General features: G+C 36.9%; 1 protein-coding gene across 1 annotated transcript in view; it reads right to left on the bottom strand.

The window, feature by feature from the left end:
- The window catches only part of DTWD2 (DTW domain containing 2), a 73,150-nt gene that overhangs the window by 876 nt on the left and 53,277 nt on the right, over positions 1–18,997 (bottom strand). The window contains exon 5 of the mRNA NM_001206125.2: positions 6,400–6,528. Coding sequence (NP_001193054.2) covers positions 6,400–6,528 — 129 coding nt within the window. The remainder of the gene's footprint in view (positions 1–6,399; positions 6,529–18,997) is intronic.

Here is an 18,997-nt window from a genome sequence, read left to right as displayed (position 1 = left end):
TAAATATATGATAATTTCTAAATGAATAATTCATATAAATTCATACCTTACATACCACTAAGGAATTCCAGTAAGAAGATACAAATACTAATTTTCTATATGGGTGATAAAGTCTAAACTTAGTTTTATACTTTAATATATTCAAACAGTACAAAAATTGGTGCCATTATAATAACTGATTTGTAACAAGCAGACTAAAAGAGACATTTCAGTACAAATTAGTTAATTCAGTTTCAATCACAGACTAACACAAGCTTCCTGCTACTTGATAACAATTAGATGATTTCAGCAATGGATAAGTTTACTAATTCTCTCACACTACTCCATGGCCTACATGCATGCTCAGTTGCTTCAGTCGTGTCCAACTCTTTGCGACCCCATGGCCTGCAGCCTTCCAGGCTCCTCTGTCCATGGGATTCTGCAGGAAAGTATACTGGAATGGGTTGCCATTTCCTCCTCCTGGGGATCTTTCCGACCCAGGGATCAAACCTGCATTTCTGTGTCTCCTGCATTGCAGGCGGATTCTTTACTGCTGAGCCACGGGGGAAGCCCACCCAAGGCCCACATACCAGTTAGATATTCAGGTTTGGGTGCATTTGAAATAACTGTAATTGTATACATAGCTGTCTAAACTCAAATACCTACAGAGCCAGACATAAAACACAAACATGTGACCTAGATGGACCCATAAGATAGCACAAGAATAGTGAAGGTTGTAAAACAACTGGAGCATAATGTCCTTGCTGCTGCTGCTGCTGCTGCCATAATGTCTTTGAAGTTATTCAAATTCAAAAGTTAGGAAAAAATAAAAAGATTAAGCCAGCATTTTAAACATATTTGAATCAGATTCTTTCCTTGGGCCTGAGATACCTGATCTAACGCTTTTAAATAACAAACCTGATTGTGCAGATTGTTTTGAAAAAATAAAAAGATACACAGATCTTTTTAGTTAGATAGTCAAATCTAAAGATAGATTTAACAACAAAAATTTCACAGTGTCTAAGTAAAAATGTATTCCCTCCCATGTACAACATAAGTGGTAGCAAAGGGCTTTTAAGTTTTAATTTACAATGAATTCTTACGAATATGTGGTACTCACTGATAGTTGCTTTTCCATATCCATTCTTTTCTTCCTAATTTCAAAAAAATCCAAAACTTCATACAAGGTGGCAATGTGTCCAACTAGCAATACTACACTAACTAGTGACAGTTTATCCAACAAGATAAGTGGAAGGCCTTGGATTAGGACAGATTTAGCAGGCATCGTAGGCTTTTGCCTTTTCTTCATATCTGGAACATGACTGTTAGATGTGAGATAAACATTATGCGACTACAGGGCAATAAAAATGAAGATTAGAACCAAAAACATACAATGATGAACAGAAAGAAAAGAAATCTGGGTCTCTGATGTCCTTTTCAGCTGCATCCCCAGCCCTGGACTACTCACTTCAGCATTTCTTATTCACAGGAGAAAAATAAGCCCATATATGGTTCAACCACTGTAGTAAGGGCTCTGTTACATGCAACCAAATGAAACTCCCAACTGACACCAATAAGAAAAAGACAAACATATTAGAAAAAGCTCTGACATTGCTGCAGAAAGTCTCTGGTATGTTCTTATAATTTTAGTATCTTCAATTCTTCAAACAAGAGAAGAAATACAGAAATGACTATATGTTACTTTTAGGGTCAACAAAGGAAGTGACTGGATCCTGAAACATCATATCAGAGACACACATCCAGGACCATATACAGACTAAGACAACTGAAGTTTCTATTGCTATGCTATGACATTTATTAGATTCTTCATGATAGAAGAGTAATGCTCCTATAATACTCCTATAACTCCTATAAGGGTTTCCAACTTTTACTTCCCGAAGATAAGATTCTATTAATTCTCTGAAGTAATTAAGAGAATGAATTTTGGAGATAGACAGATTTATGATAATCACTAGGGCTGCTTACAAATGCACCAGTCCTCTTTCAGGATACATGATCAGACTGCATTTTTCTAGTCTGCTCTGAAGTTAGGTATGGCCATATAACTTGACATGGTTAACAAAATATGAGCATGAATAGTGTGCATCATCTCTGGACAGGTGCTTTAAAAGTGGTTAATGATTCCCCACGTCCTCTCACTCCTTCCTTGATAAAAGTAGAATGATGTGTCTAGATGGTGCATCCATCAGCCTGCATCCCTAAGTATTATTAGTAGAGGTCCCACTGGAAACCCCACTGTACAGAGTGCATTATGACATTCTGATTTTGGAGTTTAAGTACTGATAAAATCACCAGCTGTGTTTCCGGATAAATTAGGTAATATCTATTTGCCTCACTTTCTTTATCTGTAAAGTGAGGAAAGGAGCCTGGTTATGCTGTAGTCCATGGGGTCGCGAAGAGTCAGACATGACTGAGAGACTTCACTTTCACTTTTCACTTTCATGCATTGGAGAAGGAAATGGCAACCCACTCCAGTGTCCTTGCCTGGAGAATCCCAGGGACGGGGGAGCCTGGTGGGCTGCCGTCTATGGGGTCGCACAGAGTTGGACACGACTAAAGCGACTTAGCAGCAGCAGCAAAGTCCATCTTACACGGTTATTATTATGGTGGGCTATAATGATACATTTGAAGTGCTTAGCATACAACTTAATATAAAGGATCATTTTTCTCTATACATTCATAAGATTATATCTGAGGCAATGTGAAGCTATATGAGAGGTTTACTTGTTCAGAAGAACAAAAAAATCCTCTAGTTACAAAAGTAGCTAATTTTGAAAAGTTTATTTGGGGGAAAATCAGGGTTCTGTAAACCCCTTGTCTATAGATGCAAAGTAAGAGTTTCAAAAGACCATTATAACTAGCTTCTGATGATGGAGTAGAACTAAGGCATTTTGGCTACAGCACAAAGGCTTGCCCCATCTAGTTATAAAAGTTCATAAGGCTTCCAAGGTATGAAAAACCCTGGTACATATTACAATAGCAGAATGAAAGTCACCAACTTTCAGTTCAATTTTTCTGTCAATCTACAGATAAGAACATGAGAGACAAGGAAAGGCAAAACAATGAAATCTTCTTGAAGAGTCTGGTGTCAGGCATTTAACATAAAGTATACCTATGTTATGCTTCTCATAACAATATTATGAGGTAACTATTTCTCATATATTACATATAAGAAAGCAGCCACAAAGAGATTACATGAATTGCCTTCTGGTAAAAACTGATGATGACAAGCGACAAAATTCTAACTCAAACTTGCTTCAAAACTTGTATCATGCTATTTCCCAATGTCTGAAAACTGCTCAAGAATAAAGGAAAAGAATGAGTCAACAGACTAAGAAGGCCATTCTATGCCAAGTGCTTTATTTTGAGAAGCCCCACCTCTACAGAATAAAGCCAGCTGAAAAACAGTCATTTTTCTCCCCTCATCATCTTAAGGTTATATTAGAATACATCTAATAAAAGATTATTGGGGGAAAAAGGCATGTTATAGCTTTCCTTCCCAGGAAAGAAAGAAAACACCTATTTCTGAGCAGATGTTAATTGTGTTTCTCAGAAGCATGCACCAATTTTTTTTTTTTTTTACTGCAGCTAGATTTAAACAGGATGACTTGGAGTTCTCCCACTAAGAAAGCTAATTGTCAGCCAGATGCAATAATAAGCAACTTGGGATGTCTCATTATGCTTTTTTTCTGCTCATGCTCCTGCTGTTCATCTTATCAGAACCTCCCAAATAACATACCTGACTATCAAACATCCTTTTTCTACTCCTGGTCACTACCACTAACGCAAGTGACCAAAGCAAAAAGAATGAGAACTTAATGACCTCACTATTGCTTTGGGACCTTATGTTCAGCTTGACCCTTTCTGTAAGGTGGGGCTTCTTAAAGAGATGGGAATACCAGACCACATGACCTGCCTCTTGAGAAACCTATATGCAGGTCAGGAAGCAACAGTTAGAACTGGACATGGAACAACAAGACTGGTTCCAAATAGGAAAAGGAGTACATCAAGGCTGTATATTGTCACCCTGCTTATTTAACTTCTATGCAGAGTACATCATGAGAAACGCTGGGCTGGAAGAAGCACAAGCTGGAGTCAAGATTGCTGGAAGAAATATCAATAACCTCAGATATGCGGATGACACTACCCTTAGAAAGTGAAGAAGAACTAAGGAGCCTCTTGATGAAAGTGAAAGAGGAGAGTGAAAAAGTTGGCTTAAAGCTCAACATTCAGAAAATTAAGATCATGGCATCCGGTTCCATCACTTCATGGCAAATAGATGGGCGAACAGTAGAAACAGTGGCTGACTTTATTTTTCTGGGCTCCAAAATCACTGCAGATGGTGATTTGCAGCCATGAAATTAAAAGACGCTTACTCCTTGGAAGGAAAGTTATGACCAACCTAGACAGCATATTAAAAAGCAGAGACATTACTTTGTCAACAAAGGTCTGTCTAGTCAAGGCTATAGTTTTTCCAATGGTCATGTATGGGTGTGAGAGTTGGACTATAAAGAAAGCTGAGTGCTGAAGAATTGATGCTTTTGAATTGTGGTGTTGGAGAAGACTCTTGAGAGTCCCTTGGACTGCAAGGAAATCAAACCAGTCCATCCTAAAGGAGATCAGTCCTAGGTGTTCATTGGAAGGACTAATGTTGAAGCTGAAACTCCCAATACTTTGGCCACCTGATGCGAAGAGCTGACTCATTTGAAAAGACCCTGATGCTGGGAAAGATTGAGGGGAGGAGGTGAAGGGAATGACAGAGGATGAGATGGTTGGATGGCATCACTGACTCAATGGACATGAGTTTGGGTGAACTCTGGGAGTTGGTGATGGACAGGGAGGCCTGGCGTGCTGCGATTCATGGGGTCGCAAAGAGTCGGACACGATTGAGTGACTGAAGTGATGTCTGATGTTGGCTGATCCTAGGGTTTTACCTCAACAAAAAGGAAAATACAGAGACTGTACAAAAAGCAAGCCTAAACAACAGTCTTGAGCTTCATCTCTCCTTTAAGATACCTAAGTATAGTGTTATTTTCTTCTCAAGAACATACAGAGATGATGGCTAATAAACAAAGCTGACAGATAAGTACAGGGGAATATTAAGCGTGTTTTGCTGATGTGAGGTACATTACAATAGGTGATAAAGTTAAGGGAGAGGGAAAAATGTCTGAGAATACTTCCTGGTCAATTGGACGAAGGATTTAGGATCCCTCATGAATTTTTTTCCTCAAAGGAGAGAAAGAGAAGTTGTCAAGACCCCAAATTAACTCTACTCACACAGATTCACACAAAAAGAGTCTATTCACGATAGCCTACTTCTTCCAAAAGAAGAAAGTCTCCAATCCTGACACAGGACATGGCTTAGGGTGGGGGAGAGGAAAGGGCAACTCAATGCTTCTTCTAGCATTCTTTAACTCTCCTCACCCTGCAGGTCTTTCATTCTTTTTTCTTTCTTGGTAACTAATCCAGTAATTCTGAGCTGAGCTTTTATCCATTATTGGAATTTCCTTCATGGCTAAGGCATACTTTTATAATAGAAACCATGATGTATGAGAGAGAGAGGAAAAAGGCAGAAGAGAATATTCTGTGTGTATGTGTTGTGTGTGTGTGTGAGAAGAGGGAGTTACAAAACTCTATTTAGTTATGCTCATTATCCTCTGACTTTTCTTCTGGAGTCGAATTTATCAAAAATTTTCACTAATTAAAAAAAATCTAACAATTCAGTTTTATTTTGGTATTTTTTTCTTGTCATAAGTGTAAAGTTTCTTACATGTTCTAAAAGAATGAGATAGTGAGCTTACTAAAATGTTATTATTTACTATTGATTATGAGTTATATATGAAATCATCAGGCTTTCATGGAAATTAAGTAAAATGTTGATTACAGGTTATAACCTTTTCATATTCAGTAGGCTTTTTTCTCAAAAAAAATTGTATCTTTTTATACTCTAAGCAACATTAATAAGATAAACAGAAAGTTGATATTTCTCCTCAAATAAAAGTACCAGTGGAAAAAATGTTGCCGTAAAATGTTCTTTTAATTAAAAAGAAAAAAGTCGAGTACAAGAGAACACAAATACTAAGAAATACAGAATGCTGAAATATCTAGCCAAGAAAAAACTGTATTTAATGTTATGCTACTTAAAAACAATTTAGCATATTACAAATGCTGTTTGCACAGCCTAGAATGAATATTTAAATAATCCAATCTGGAATGCTAAACTAACAGAAAAACACCAGAGGAGAAATGAAGGTTTTAAAAGTACATACATTTCTATCACAGACATAGGCTACTTGTCACTTGAGCTACAAATTTAACAAGTTATGCATTTTTAAATTTGCCAGACAAAAATCTAACCAAACACCTACTTTCAAAGTATGTAACTTTCCAAAGACATACCTCTTGTATGTAGTTATTTTTCTCCAAGATAGAAAGAGCAACAGCTGCACACTCCAGTGTAGAAAGGCACCTATTAGTTGGTTGCGCCCGAATTACATACTGACTAGAAATGCTAGTTTTTAATTGCACCTGAAACCAAAAACAGAATAGAATGCAGTTTTCGTTTTAGGTTTAAAACATAAGGTCTGTATTTTAAATACTAATTACTCTAATTTCCTTCCAAAATCACCAGTTTATAAATATTAAATGTATCAATATCTTCTGTATATAAATCTTTTTATTAGTTTTGTTAAAAAGAAGCAAGAAGATAGTTACGCATCTAATAAAGAAGATACATTCAAAATATATACAAATTCCTACAAATCAAAAATAATAGGACTAATAACCCCCTCCCAGTGGGTAGAAGAGTAAACAGACACATCACAAAAGAATATATATACAAGTACAAATAGGTACATGTAAAGGGGCTCAACATGATTTAATATAAATTAAAATCACAATAACATGTCATACTCGTTACTGTTATTGTTGCTTTTAGTCATTAAATTGTGTCCAACTCTTTTGCGACCACATGGACTATAGTCCGCCAGGATCCACTGTCCACGGGATTTCCAAGGCAAGAATACTGGGGTGCCTTAACATTTCCTCCTCCAGGGGATCTTCCCAACCCAGGGACTGAACCTGTGTCTCCTGCATTAGCAGGCAGATTCTCTTCCACTGAACCACCAGAGAAGCCCCCTTTCACACCCATTAGAACAGTTAAAATAAAAAAGACTAACACCACCAAATCGGGATGCAGCAAATGAAACTCTCATACATTGAATTAGGAGTGAAAATGGTTTAATCACTCTGGAGAATTGACAACTGGGATTTTTTGTTTTACAGTTATTTCTTCCATTATTTTTTTAAATGTGTTTGAGGTCTCCTGTTGTATCTTTTTTAAACAATATATTTTTTTTTGATTGTGTTAGGTCTGTTGTTACTTTTTCTCTAGCTGCAGAGAGTGGGGCCTATTCCCTAATTTCACTGCAAAGGCTTCTCACTGTGCTGGCTTCTCTTGTTGCAGAGCATATGCTCTAGGCACACAGGCTTCAGTAGTTGTGACACGTGGGCTCAGTAGTTGTGGTCAAGGCATGGCTTGGTTGATCCACAGCACGTGGAATCTTCCCAGACAAGGAGCTGAACCCATGTCCTCTGCATTGGCAGGCAAATTTCCAGCCACTATACCACCAGGGAAGTCCCTTCCATTATTTTTTAAACTGGTAAATGTATGTCTATGTGGATGTGAATGCATATAAACATACAGACATATACATACATATCCTCTTTTTAGATAAAAGTAGTAGCATACTACAAATACTTTTCTCCATCAAGATAATATTCTAGCTGAGACAGAGTCATACATGAGAAAAGCAATAGAAAAATGAATGTCAGAATTTTGGCTCTTTAATTACATGAAACTCCAGTATTATCCTATACTCATAAAGCTATATCCCAAGTCCATACTCTGACCAAAATCATATGTAAGAAAAGGTGATGAGAAATATGGTTCTTTCACTCTTCTTTTGGTAAAGAATTCTCTACAACTTGTTTCCTTTCCTTCCCCAAAAAGAGATAAAGGAGAGAGAGGGAAGGGAGAGAAGTGGGGAAATAAAGTGAGAAATAAAGTGGGTAGAGATTCACTACAGAATGTATGTGATTTTGAAATATATATTTGACTAATTATGCTTTAGATATGATCATGTTAAAATTACTTCACATTTTAACCAAAGGACAGGATAAAAAACAGATACAGGGAGGGAAAGAAAATGAAGAAAAAAATGGTTGAGAAACATCTATAATTATAAAAGAAAGCCTATGATTAAATAGCTGTATAAAAAATTCATGATGTTGATTAACTGTAATTACTAACAGCTTTGATTATTTCATCAGGTCAATGTAGTAAAACAAAGTAAAGCCAACTACTGCTTTCAGTACTCATTTCCAAGACATCAGTGGAGGAGTTTATAACAGACATCTGATTAAAACAAAACCTATGGGAAATGTGCAAAATTCACAGTTAAATTTTGTTTATTGGAATTAATTTTATCTTTGAAATAAAATGGGGGGGGGAGTTTTATTTCTTACTATGCCTCACATGGCTGTATGAAAACAGAATCTAAAATCTGTCATTTGTTAAAAGATTTCAGAATATCCTTCACAAATCATCTCTCCAGGGATTAGCCAGTAACTGGATATATTAAAAGAGTATACATAACTACTATCTGTTATATTAGTAGCATTTATGTTATTAAAACATGTTAAAATGCCCTCACAGCTCTTCTTTTTATACTTATGTGCTATATCACCTTCAACACATGCTTAATTCAATGAGTAAATGAGCAAAGCCAAAAAGAAAACCTGTTGACCCATCTTCTTGAGAAATCACAAGCATCATAATAATTTTTAGAAACTGCCTCATCTGCATGAATAAGAGGTCAAGAAAATTCATGGAAAAATTAGCTATTGTAAGAAAGAAAAAAATTAACATATAATAAAAGTATGTTATGTAGAAAGTAAAACTACTAAAGGGATCAAGATTACTGTATCAAAGTTGACAATAATTAATTAATTTGTTAAGTCATTTAGTTTTTCAGTTCCTGCTCACCTGATAAAAAATCAGATAGCGAGACATGATGGTATTAAAACCTATGTTTAGTGATGAATCCCAAGATCATATAATATGTATACAATTATAATTCTATATTAATTACATGTCATTATGATTAATGTGTATATTATATATCCTATATCATGTGTGATTATTATGAACAATATTCATTTTCAATTTTTGGAAGCCATGTTTATGCAAAGAATGTTTCACTAATTTTGATCTTGGAAGTTGGTTGTCCAGGGGTAGAAGCTGTCTAAGGACTCTTAATATGACTTCTTTAGGAACAGGAGTATCACTGGCTGGTTTAGAATTCTACTGGTACAGGTTGTAAGCCTATCACTTCCACTTTAGAAACAGCCAACTTATCCAACCTTACTCCTAAGATGTAGCTTCAATCTTTTCCACTGATTCTCTGGATTAGCTATGATTTTAATTCCTTAAAATTTCCTAAAATCCTTTTTTTCTCTTCCATTAAGTGTATATTTAATATATAAGAATATTAGATAACAGCTTAACAGCTTTGATCACTGTTTAGACACTTTTTTAAAGGGTCTGTTCAAACACTTCCTTCCTAGATAGACCTTCAGTTACTTTTGTGATGTGTCATTAAAAGTGTGGGAGATGTAGTAAGTTTAGTGGTTAGTAATGACCTTTAGGATTCAAACAGATATCCAAAGGAATAACAAGCTATGGCTTATGTTTGCATAGCACATCTTTAAACTTTTGCATAGCACATAATAACTATAAGTTATTATAATATAGTTAATTCATTGGTCAAGAAAAATAACAAAAAAAGCCCTCAAAATTAAAACAGTAATCATCTCCACACTCCTCCCAAATAACACTGTATTTTTATAATTTGATGATGATTATTTGTTATCTGTTCTCAGGCTCTTTTAAGACATTTCATTACTACATAAAACTATTCTTTTTTAAAATATAAATTTATTTATTTTAATTAGAGGTTAATTACTTTACAATATTATATTGGTTTTGCCATACATCAACATGAATCCGCCACGGGTGTACACGTGTTCCCCATCCTGAACCTCCCTCCCTCCTCACTCCCCATACCATCCCTCTGGGTCATCCCAGTGCACCAGCCCCAAGCAACCAGTATCATGCATCGAACTTGGACTGGCGATTCATTTCATATATATTATACATGTTTCAATGCCATTCTCCCAAATCATCCCACCCTCTCCCTCTCCCACAGAGTCCAACAGACTGTTCTATACATCTGTGTCTCTTTTGCTGTCTCGCATACAGGGTTATCATTACCATCTTTCTAAATTCCATATATATGCGTTAGTATACTGTATTGGTGTTTTTCTTTCTGGCTTATTTCATTCTGTATAATAGGCTCCAGTTTCATCCACCTAATTAGAACTGATTCAAATGTATTCTTTTTAATGGCTGAGTAATACATAAAACTATTGTTTCTCACTCCATTATTAACAGTCACAAGAATTTTTAAGCACTTGATCAGCTCCCTTAAAGGTTTCTTCAGTTCAGGTGCTCAGATATGTCCAACTCTTCACAACTCCATGGACTGCAGCACACCAGGCCTCCCTGTCCATCATCAATTCCCAGAGTTTACTCAAACTCATCTTCATTGAGTTGGTGATGCCATCCAACCATCTCATCCTCTATCATCCCCTTCTCCTCCTGCTTCAATCTTTCCCAGCATCAGGGTCTTTTCAAGTGAGTCAGTTCTTCACATCAGGTGGCCAAAGTATTGGAGTTTCAGCTTCAACATCAGTCCTTCCAGTGAACACACAGGACTGATCTCCTTTAGGATGGACTGGTTGGATCTCCTTGCAGTCCAAGGCACTCTCAACAGTCTTCTCCAACACCACCGTTCAAAAGCATCAATTCTTCAGCACTCAGCTTTCTTTGCCAACAAAGGTCTGTCTTGTCAAGGCTATGGTTTTTCTAGTAGTCATGTACGGATGTGAGAGTTGGACTATAAAGAAAGCTGAGCAGTGAAGAATTGATGCTTTTGAACCGTGATGTTGGATAAGACTCTTGAGAGTCCCTTGGACTGCAAGAAGATCCAACCAGTCCATCCTAAAGGAGATCAGTCCTGTGTGTTCACTGGAAGGACTGATGTTGAAGCTGAAACTCCAATACTTTGGCCACCTGATGCGAAGAGCTAATTCATTTGAAAAGACCCTGATGCTGGGAAAGATTGAAGGTAGGAGGAGAAGGGGACAACAGCGGATGAGATGGTTGGATGGCATCACTGATTCAATGGACATGAGTCTGGGTGAACTCTAGGAGTTGGTGATGGACAGGGAGGACTGGCGTGCTGTGGGTCATGGGGTTGCAAAGAGTTGTACACAACTGAGTGACTGAATTGAACTGAACAGCTTTCTTAAACCCATTGCCTTGACTAGATGGACTTTTGTTGGCAAAGTAATATCTCTGCTTTCTAATACGGTGTCTAGGTTGGTCATAGCTTTTATTCCAAGGAGCAAGTGTCTTTTGATTTTCATGGCTACAGTCACCATCTGAAGTGATTTTGGAGCCCAAAAAATAAAGTCAGCCACTGTTTCCATTGTTTCTCATCTATCTGCCATGAAGTGATGGGACAGGATGCCCTGATTTTAGTTTTCTGAATGTTGACTTTTAAGCCAACTTTTTCATGCTACTCTTTGACTTTCATCAAGAGGCTCTTTAGTTCTTCACTTTGTCATAAGGGTGGTATCATCTGCATATCTGAGGTCATTGATATTTCTCCCGTCAATCTTAATTCTAGCTTGTGTTTCATCCAGCTCAGTGTTTCTCATGATATACTCTGCATATAAGTTAAATAATCAGGGTGACAATATACAGCCTTGACATACTCCTTTTCCTATTTGGAACCAGTCTGTTGTTCCATGTCCAGTTCTAATTGTTGTTTCCTGACCTGCATACAAGTTTCTCAAGAGGCAAGTCAGGTGGTTTGGTATTCCCATCTCTTTCAGAATCTTCCACAGTTTATTGTGATCCACACAGTCAAAGGCTTTGGCATAGTTAATAAAGCAGAAATAGATGTCTTTCTGGAACTCTCTTGCTTTTTCGATGATCCAACTGATGTTGGCAATTTGATCTCTGGTTCCTCTGTCTTTTCTAAATCCAGCTTGAACATCTGGAAGTTCACAGTTCACGTATTGCTGAAGCCTGGCTTGGAGAATTTTGAGCATTACTTTACTAGCATATGAGATGAGTGCAATTGTGCGGTAGTTTGAGCATTCTTTGGCATTGCCTTTCTTTGGGACTGGAATTAAAACTGACCTTTTCCAGTCCTGTGGCCACTGCTGAGTTTCCAAATTTTCTGGCATACTGAGGGCAGCACTTCACAGAAGCACTATAAAGCTGCACTTCTAAAGGTTTCTAGAAAAATCAATCTATTTTGTAGGCTTTCTGAAACAATCCTAGTTTAGAACAAGCTGAAATAAACATTTTAGTGATATTCTGAATTCCTTACCAATGGAAGACACACATAAAAACCTTCCTTTCTGAAGCACCCTTCTTCTATGATCTTTCATAAACAGGATTCATTACCTGAGCTTAGGATCTGCCCTTTGAAGGCAAGGTGCTAATGTTTTCTTCTGGTCCCAATCCTTCAACCCACTTCATTCCTTTCATTTCCTCAGTTTAGTTCAACACTATGTTCTAATAGTGATAAGGGTCCAGCTTTGACATCAGAGTTGTCAGTATGAACACAGACTTAGCCACTTACATGCACAGTGTCATGCACTTGGACAATAATTGCTTTTCTAGAAAATGTACATGTATTGTCTCATTCAATTCTCACTAAGACCTTATGAATTATCTCAATTTTACAGATGAGGAAAATAAAGTACACTGAGGTGAAGTAACTTACCCGAGGTTCCAAAATTAATCATGGTAAAACAGATAAATGAATTTATAAAGTCTTATTCAAGACCCTGAGCTCTTTATAACTAGGTTAATAATTAAATGGATGAATTCTTCAGCAAATCCCAACAAACAAAACAAAGCTATTCTGATGAAAAGCAAGACTGAGGCACTCCTGAAGAATTTTAGGGTTCTTATGAACAACTTAAAAAAAAAACAGTACAGGGGAGGAGTCTTCTCAACAATGAAAGTTTCTCAGTAAATATCAATCTATGGTCTTGCTCCAACCTCATCACACTATGAAGTCTGTATACTTTTCCTAAAACTTAAGATTCCAAGCATATTAAAAAGACATATATATTAAAAAGACATATATAAAAGACAGAATATTAAAAAGCAGAGACATTACTTTGCCAACAAAGGCCCATCTAGTCAAAGCTATGCTTTTTCCAGTAGTCATGTATGGATGTGAGAGTTAGACTATAAAGAAAGCTGAGCGCCAAAGAATTGCTGCTTTTGAACTGTGGTGTTGGAGAAGACTCTTGAGAGTCCCCTGGACTGCAAGGAGATCCAACCAGTTCACCCTAAAGGAGATCAGTCCTGAATAATCACTGGAAGGACTGATGCTGAAGATGAAACTTCAATACTTTGGCAACCTGATGCAAAGAACTGAACTATTTGAAAAGACCCTGATGCTGGGAAAGATCACGGGCAGGAGGAGAAGGGGATGACAGGATGAGATGGTTGGATGGCATCACCGACTCAATGGACATGAGTTTGAGTAAACTCCGGGAATTGGTGATGGACAGGGAGGCCTGGCGTGCTGCAGTCCACGGGGTAGCAAAAAGTAGGACACGTCGGAGTGACTGAATTGAACTGAATTGAAAGATTCCAAGGTTAATGCTAAAATTCAGAAAACTTGATAAAAATAAATTTAAAGGGAGCATTGCTGCTGCTAAGTCACTTCAGTCGTGTCCGACTCTGTGTGATCCCATAGATGGAAGCCAACCAGGCTCCCCCATCCCTGGGATTCTCCAGGCAAGAGTACTGGACTGGGTTGCCATTTCCTTCTCCAATACATGAAAGTAAAAAGTGAAAGTGAAGTCACTCAGCCGTGTCCAACTCTTAGCGACCCTATGGACTACAGCCTACCAGGCTCTGCCGCCCATGGGATTTTCCAGGCAAGAGTACTGGAGTGGGGTGCCACTGCCTTCTCCGAAAGGGAGCATTAGTTATAGATAAAATGATAATGCTACTTCTAAAACACATTATTGTTTAATTTTTTTTTCTGAGTTGACCAGAGAAAATTCACTTCCTAAGTTTCCATGGTAAAGCACAATTCCAAAATTACTAAAAAACTTGTAGAACACATCAGGTTTAAAATTTAGTGCTTTCTTATATATTAAAGTGATAATAAAGTTACACCACGCTTCTTCAACATACAAAACTTTGATGTTAAAATGCAAACATACAATTCAGAAGTCTAAAAATTAAGCACTTAAAAATTTCAAATTAAAGCAAATCCAAATAATGATACAAATTTAAAATTTTGTTCAGTGACATATTTAGTCATATATATGTCATTTATATATTTCACTTATATATTTATTTATAGTATATTTTTATATAAATATAATATATATATATAGTCACTTAGACATATCTTGACTAGTGCTTTTTCCTAATAATACAAATATTTAATCTACCATTGTTTTTTATATAACTCCAAGTAATGCATATCTGAAGTCTCTGAGAACTATGGGTACAGAAACATCTAGAGAAAGAAAATAAAAACACATAGATTCATGAGATCACAGAATAGGAAGTTATTGTTATAAGTCATATAGTCTATCTCCTTATTCTAAGATACAATTATTCTTTTAAAACATTAGATTGACAGAATTAATGTAAACTTTAAAATAATACTGAAATATAATTTATCTTAAATAAAAAAGTTTTATCTGAGTTTCAAAGCCTCCTCTTAAAAAAAAAAAAAGAATTAATAGAGGCACAAAAACACTTTTCTACAACCTTGAATTAAAATTGATGGTTACAGTCTAGCATATGAAAGCAACCTAGATGCCCATCGACGGATAAACGGATAAGGAAGCTGTTGTACACATATACAATGGAACATTACTTAGCCATAAAAAGGAACAAATGTGAATCAGCTGAACTGAGGTAGATGAACCTAGAGCCTGTCATACAGAGTGAAATAAGTCAGAAAGAGAAAAACAAATTTTGTATATTAATGCATATATATTGAATCTAGAAAAACAGTACTGATGAACTTATCTGCAGGCAAGAATAGAGATGCAGACACAGAGAATGGACTTGTGGACATGAGGGAAGGAGAGGGTGGGACAAACTGAGAAAGCAGCACTGACATGTATACAGTACCATGTGTCCAACAGACAGCTGGTGGGAAGCTGCTGTGGAGCACAGGGAGCCCAGCCTGGCGCTCTGTGACAGCCTAGAGGGGACGGATGGGCAGCGAGAGGAAGAGACGAGAGGGAGGGGATATGCGTATAGTTATGACTGATTCATGCTGTTGTACAGCAGAAACCAACACAACATTGTAAAGAATTAGCCACCAATTAAAAATAAACTTTTAAGAACTATAAAAAGAAATGATTGGTTACAATAACTCTTTAGAAGACTACAGTAAATTAACAAAATATTATATCATTAAACAGGCCAGAAGAATGTCACTACAGATTACAAGCTTTAGCATTACTTTCTGCTGCCCAAATACCTATTTTTTCCAGCAATACCTAATGGAGACAAGTCTCTTCGTTGAGCAATGCTATAGAAACTAACTTTTGGAATATCTCCTAAAAAGGAAATTGTCCAACCTAAACATATTCATTTATTCATACTGTGCTTACATCAATTTATATCATTTATTAGGAAACAGAACAGAAACTGATTTAGGATATTAGAAATTGATTTCCTAGTCTCACCTAAGTAATAACCAATTTTATAATGTCTTGTGAGTGAAACATTTTTTTAACCAAAGATAAATTTCATTTAACAAAGCTGTCATGGCTTCATAAACAGCTACTGGAAAATGAATCATAAATTAGCCTAGGTGTGAAATAAAGCACATATTATGCAATTACCTCATAAGTTCAACCTGTCACATAAAACTTTTATTTTAAAATTTACTGAGTTAAACTGTACACTTTTTCATTTTATTAAAAACACTTTTCTATAACCTTGAATTAAAATAATGTGCATGAATGGAGAGGTAGAAAAATACCACACTAAAAGCTTAAGACAGGAAATTAGACTTATATTATTTAACTCTACATAATAGTATGACCTCAAACTAGATTTAAACTCTGAGAGTCTAAAACTTAACAATCTTACAGAATAATTGTGCTTTATGGCACTAAAACATGTGAAGTGTTCAGCAATGCCTGCCATATAGTAAGCACTTGATTAGAGACAAAGATGTTATGAGGGTGGTACTGACGCTACTGATGTTAACAAGGGTAGTGCTAGTGATGATTCACAATGCTTTCTTCACAAGTTAATAAGTGTGAAGCAACTCAGCTTTACTGCAATAAAGCCAGATGAGTAGTTTGATCAACAGTGTAGGATAAGATAAAACTTAGCAGAATGTCAACTTTTACAAGATGGAAGAAGAAAAGGTATTGAAGAGGCAGAGAAAAAGCAGTCTTAGAAGCAAAAGAAAGAACCAGAAGAGAACTTCATTGAATAACAGAGAAGAACAAGTTACTGACAAAGAATTAATTATCAAAAGATAACCCAGTCAAAAAGTGGGTAGAAGCACTGAATGGATGGTTTTCTAAACAAGACATACAGATGGCTAACAGGTACATGAAAAGATGTTCAACACTGCTAATTATTAGAGAAATGAAAATAAAAACCACAATGACATTTCACCTCACACTTGTCAGGATGGCTATCATTAAAAAGTCTACAAATAACAAATGTTGGCCAGGATGGGAAGAAAAGGAAACACTTGTGCACTGTCAGTGAGAATGTAAATTGGTGCCGTCACTGTGCAAAACAGTATGGAAAATCCTCAATAAACTAAAAAACAGAACTATCATACGATCAGCAATTCCACTCCTGAGTATATATATTCAAAGAAGATAAAAATACTAATTTGAAAAGATACATGCACTGCACCTCAATATTCACAGCAGCATTATTCACAATAGCAAAGCTATGTAAACAACCTAAGTAACCAGTATCCAACAACATATGAATGGATAAAGATGCTATAGCCAGATAGATACATGGATACACACACACACACACACACACACAAATATAATATTACTCAGCCATAAAAAAGAATTCTGCTACTTACAACAATGTGGACCTACGAAGTATTATTCTTTAAAAAAATATATTTTTAATTTATTTATTTTAATTAGAGGCTAATTACTTTACAATATTGTGGTGGTTCTCACCATACATTCACATGAATCAGCCATGGGTGTACATGTGTCCCCCCGACCCTGAACCCCCCTCCCACCTCCCCCTGTCCCATCCCTCTGGATTGTCCCAGTGCACTGGCTTTGAGTGCCCTGTTTCATGCATAGAACTTAGACTGGTCATCTATTTCATATATGGCAATATACATGTTTCAATGCTATTCTCTTAAATCATCCCACCCTCGCTTTCTCCCACCAAGTCCAAAAGTCTGTTCTTTATAACTGTGTCTCTTTTGCTGTCTTGCATATAGAGCTGTTGTTACCAGCTTTCTAAATGTCATATATATGTATTAATACCCAGTATTGGTATTTTTCTTTCTGACTTACTTCACTCTGTATAACAGGCTCCAGTTTCATCCACCTTATTAGAACTTATTCAAATGTGTTCTTTTGAATAGCTGAATAATATTCCATTGTGTATATGTACCACAGCTTTCTTATCCATTCATCTGCTGATGGACATCCAGGTTGCTTCCATATCCTAGCTATTGTAAACAGTGCTTCAGTGAACATTGGAGCACACGTGTCTCTTTCAATTCTGGTTTCCTTGGTGCGTATCCCCAGCGGTGGGATTGCTGGGTCATATGGCAGTTCTATTTTGTTTTTTAAGGAATCTCACACTGTTCTCCATAGTGGCTATACTAGTTTACATTCCCACCAATAGTGTAAGAGGGTTCCCTTTTCTCTACACCCTCTCCAGCATTTATTGCTTGTAGACTTTTGGATCACAGCCATTCTGACTGGTGTGAAATGGTACCTCATTGTGGTTTTGATTTGCATTTCTCTGATAATGAGTGCAGTTACTCCTTGGAAGGAAAGTTATGACCAACCTAGATAGCATATTCAAAAGCAGAGACATTACTTTGCCAACAAAGGTTCGTCTAGTCAAGGCTATGGTTTTTCCTGTGGTCATGTATGGATGTGAGAGTTGGACTGTGAAGAAGCCTGAGCGCCGAAGAATTGATGCTTTTGAACTGTGGTGTTGGAGAAGACTCTTGAGAGTCCCTTGGACTGCAAGGAGATCCAACCAGTCCATTCTGAAGGAGATCAGCCCTGGGATTTCTTTGGAGGGAATAATGCTAAAGCTGAAACTCCAGTACTTTGGCCACCTCACGCAAAGAGTTGACTCATTAGAAAAGACTCTGATGCTGGGAGGGATTGGGGGCAGGAGGAGAAGGGGACGACAGAGGATGTGATGGCTGGATGGCATCACTGACTCGATGGACGTGAGTCTCGGTGAACTCCAGGAGTTGGTGATGGACAGGGAGGCCTGGCGTGCTGCGATTCATGGGGTCACAAAGAGTCGGACACAACTGAGTGACTGATCTGATCTGATCTGATCTGATGAGTGATATTGACCATCTTTTCATGTGTTTGTTAGCCACCTGTACGTCTTCTTTGGAGAAATGTCTGTTTAGTTCTTTGGTCCACTTTTTAATTTGGTTGTTTGTTTTTCTGGAATTGAGCTGCATGAGCTGCTTGTATATTTTTGAGATTAATTCTTTGTCCGTTGCTTCGTTTGCTATTATTTTCTCCCATTCTGAAGGCCGGCTTTTCATCTTGCTTATAGTTTCCTTTGGTGTGCAGAAGCTTTTAATTCTAATTAGGT

This window comes from Bos taurus, chromosome 7 (assembly GCF_002263795.3).
Source record: "Bos taurus isolate L1 Dominette 01449 registration number 42190680 breed Hereford chromosome 7, ARS-UCD2.0, whole genome shotgun sequence".
In the NCBI taxonomy this organism is placed as follows: domain Eukaryota; kingdom Metazoa; phylum Chordata; class Mammalia; order Artiodactyla; family Bovidae; genus Bos; species Bos taurus.
This window is presented reverse-complemented; position numbering and strand designations above follow the sequence as displayed.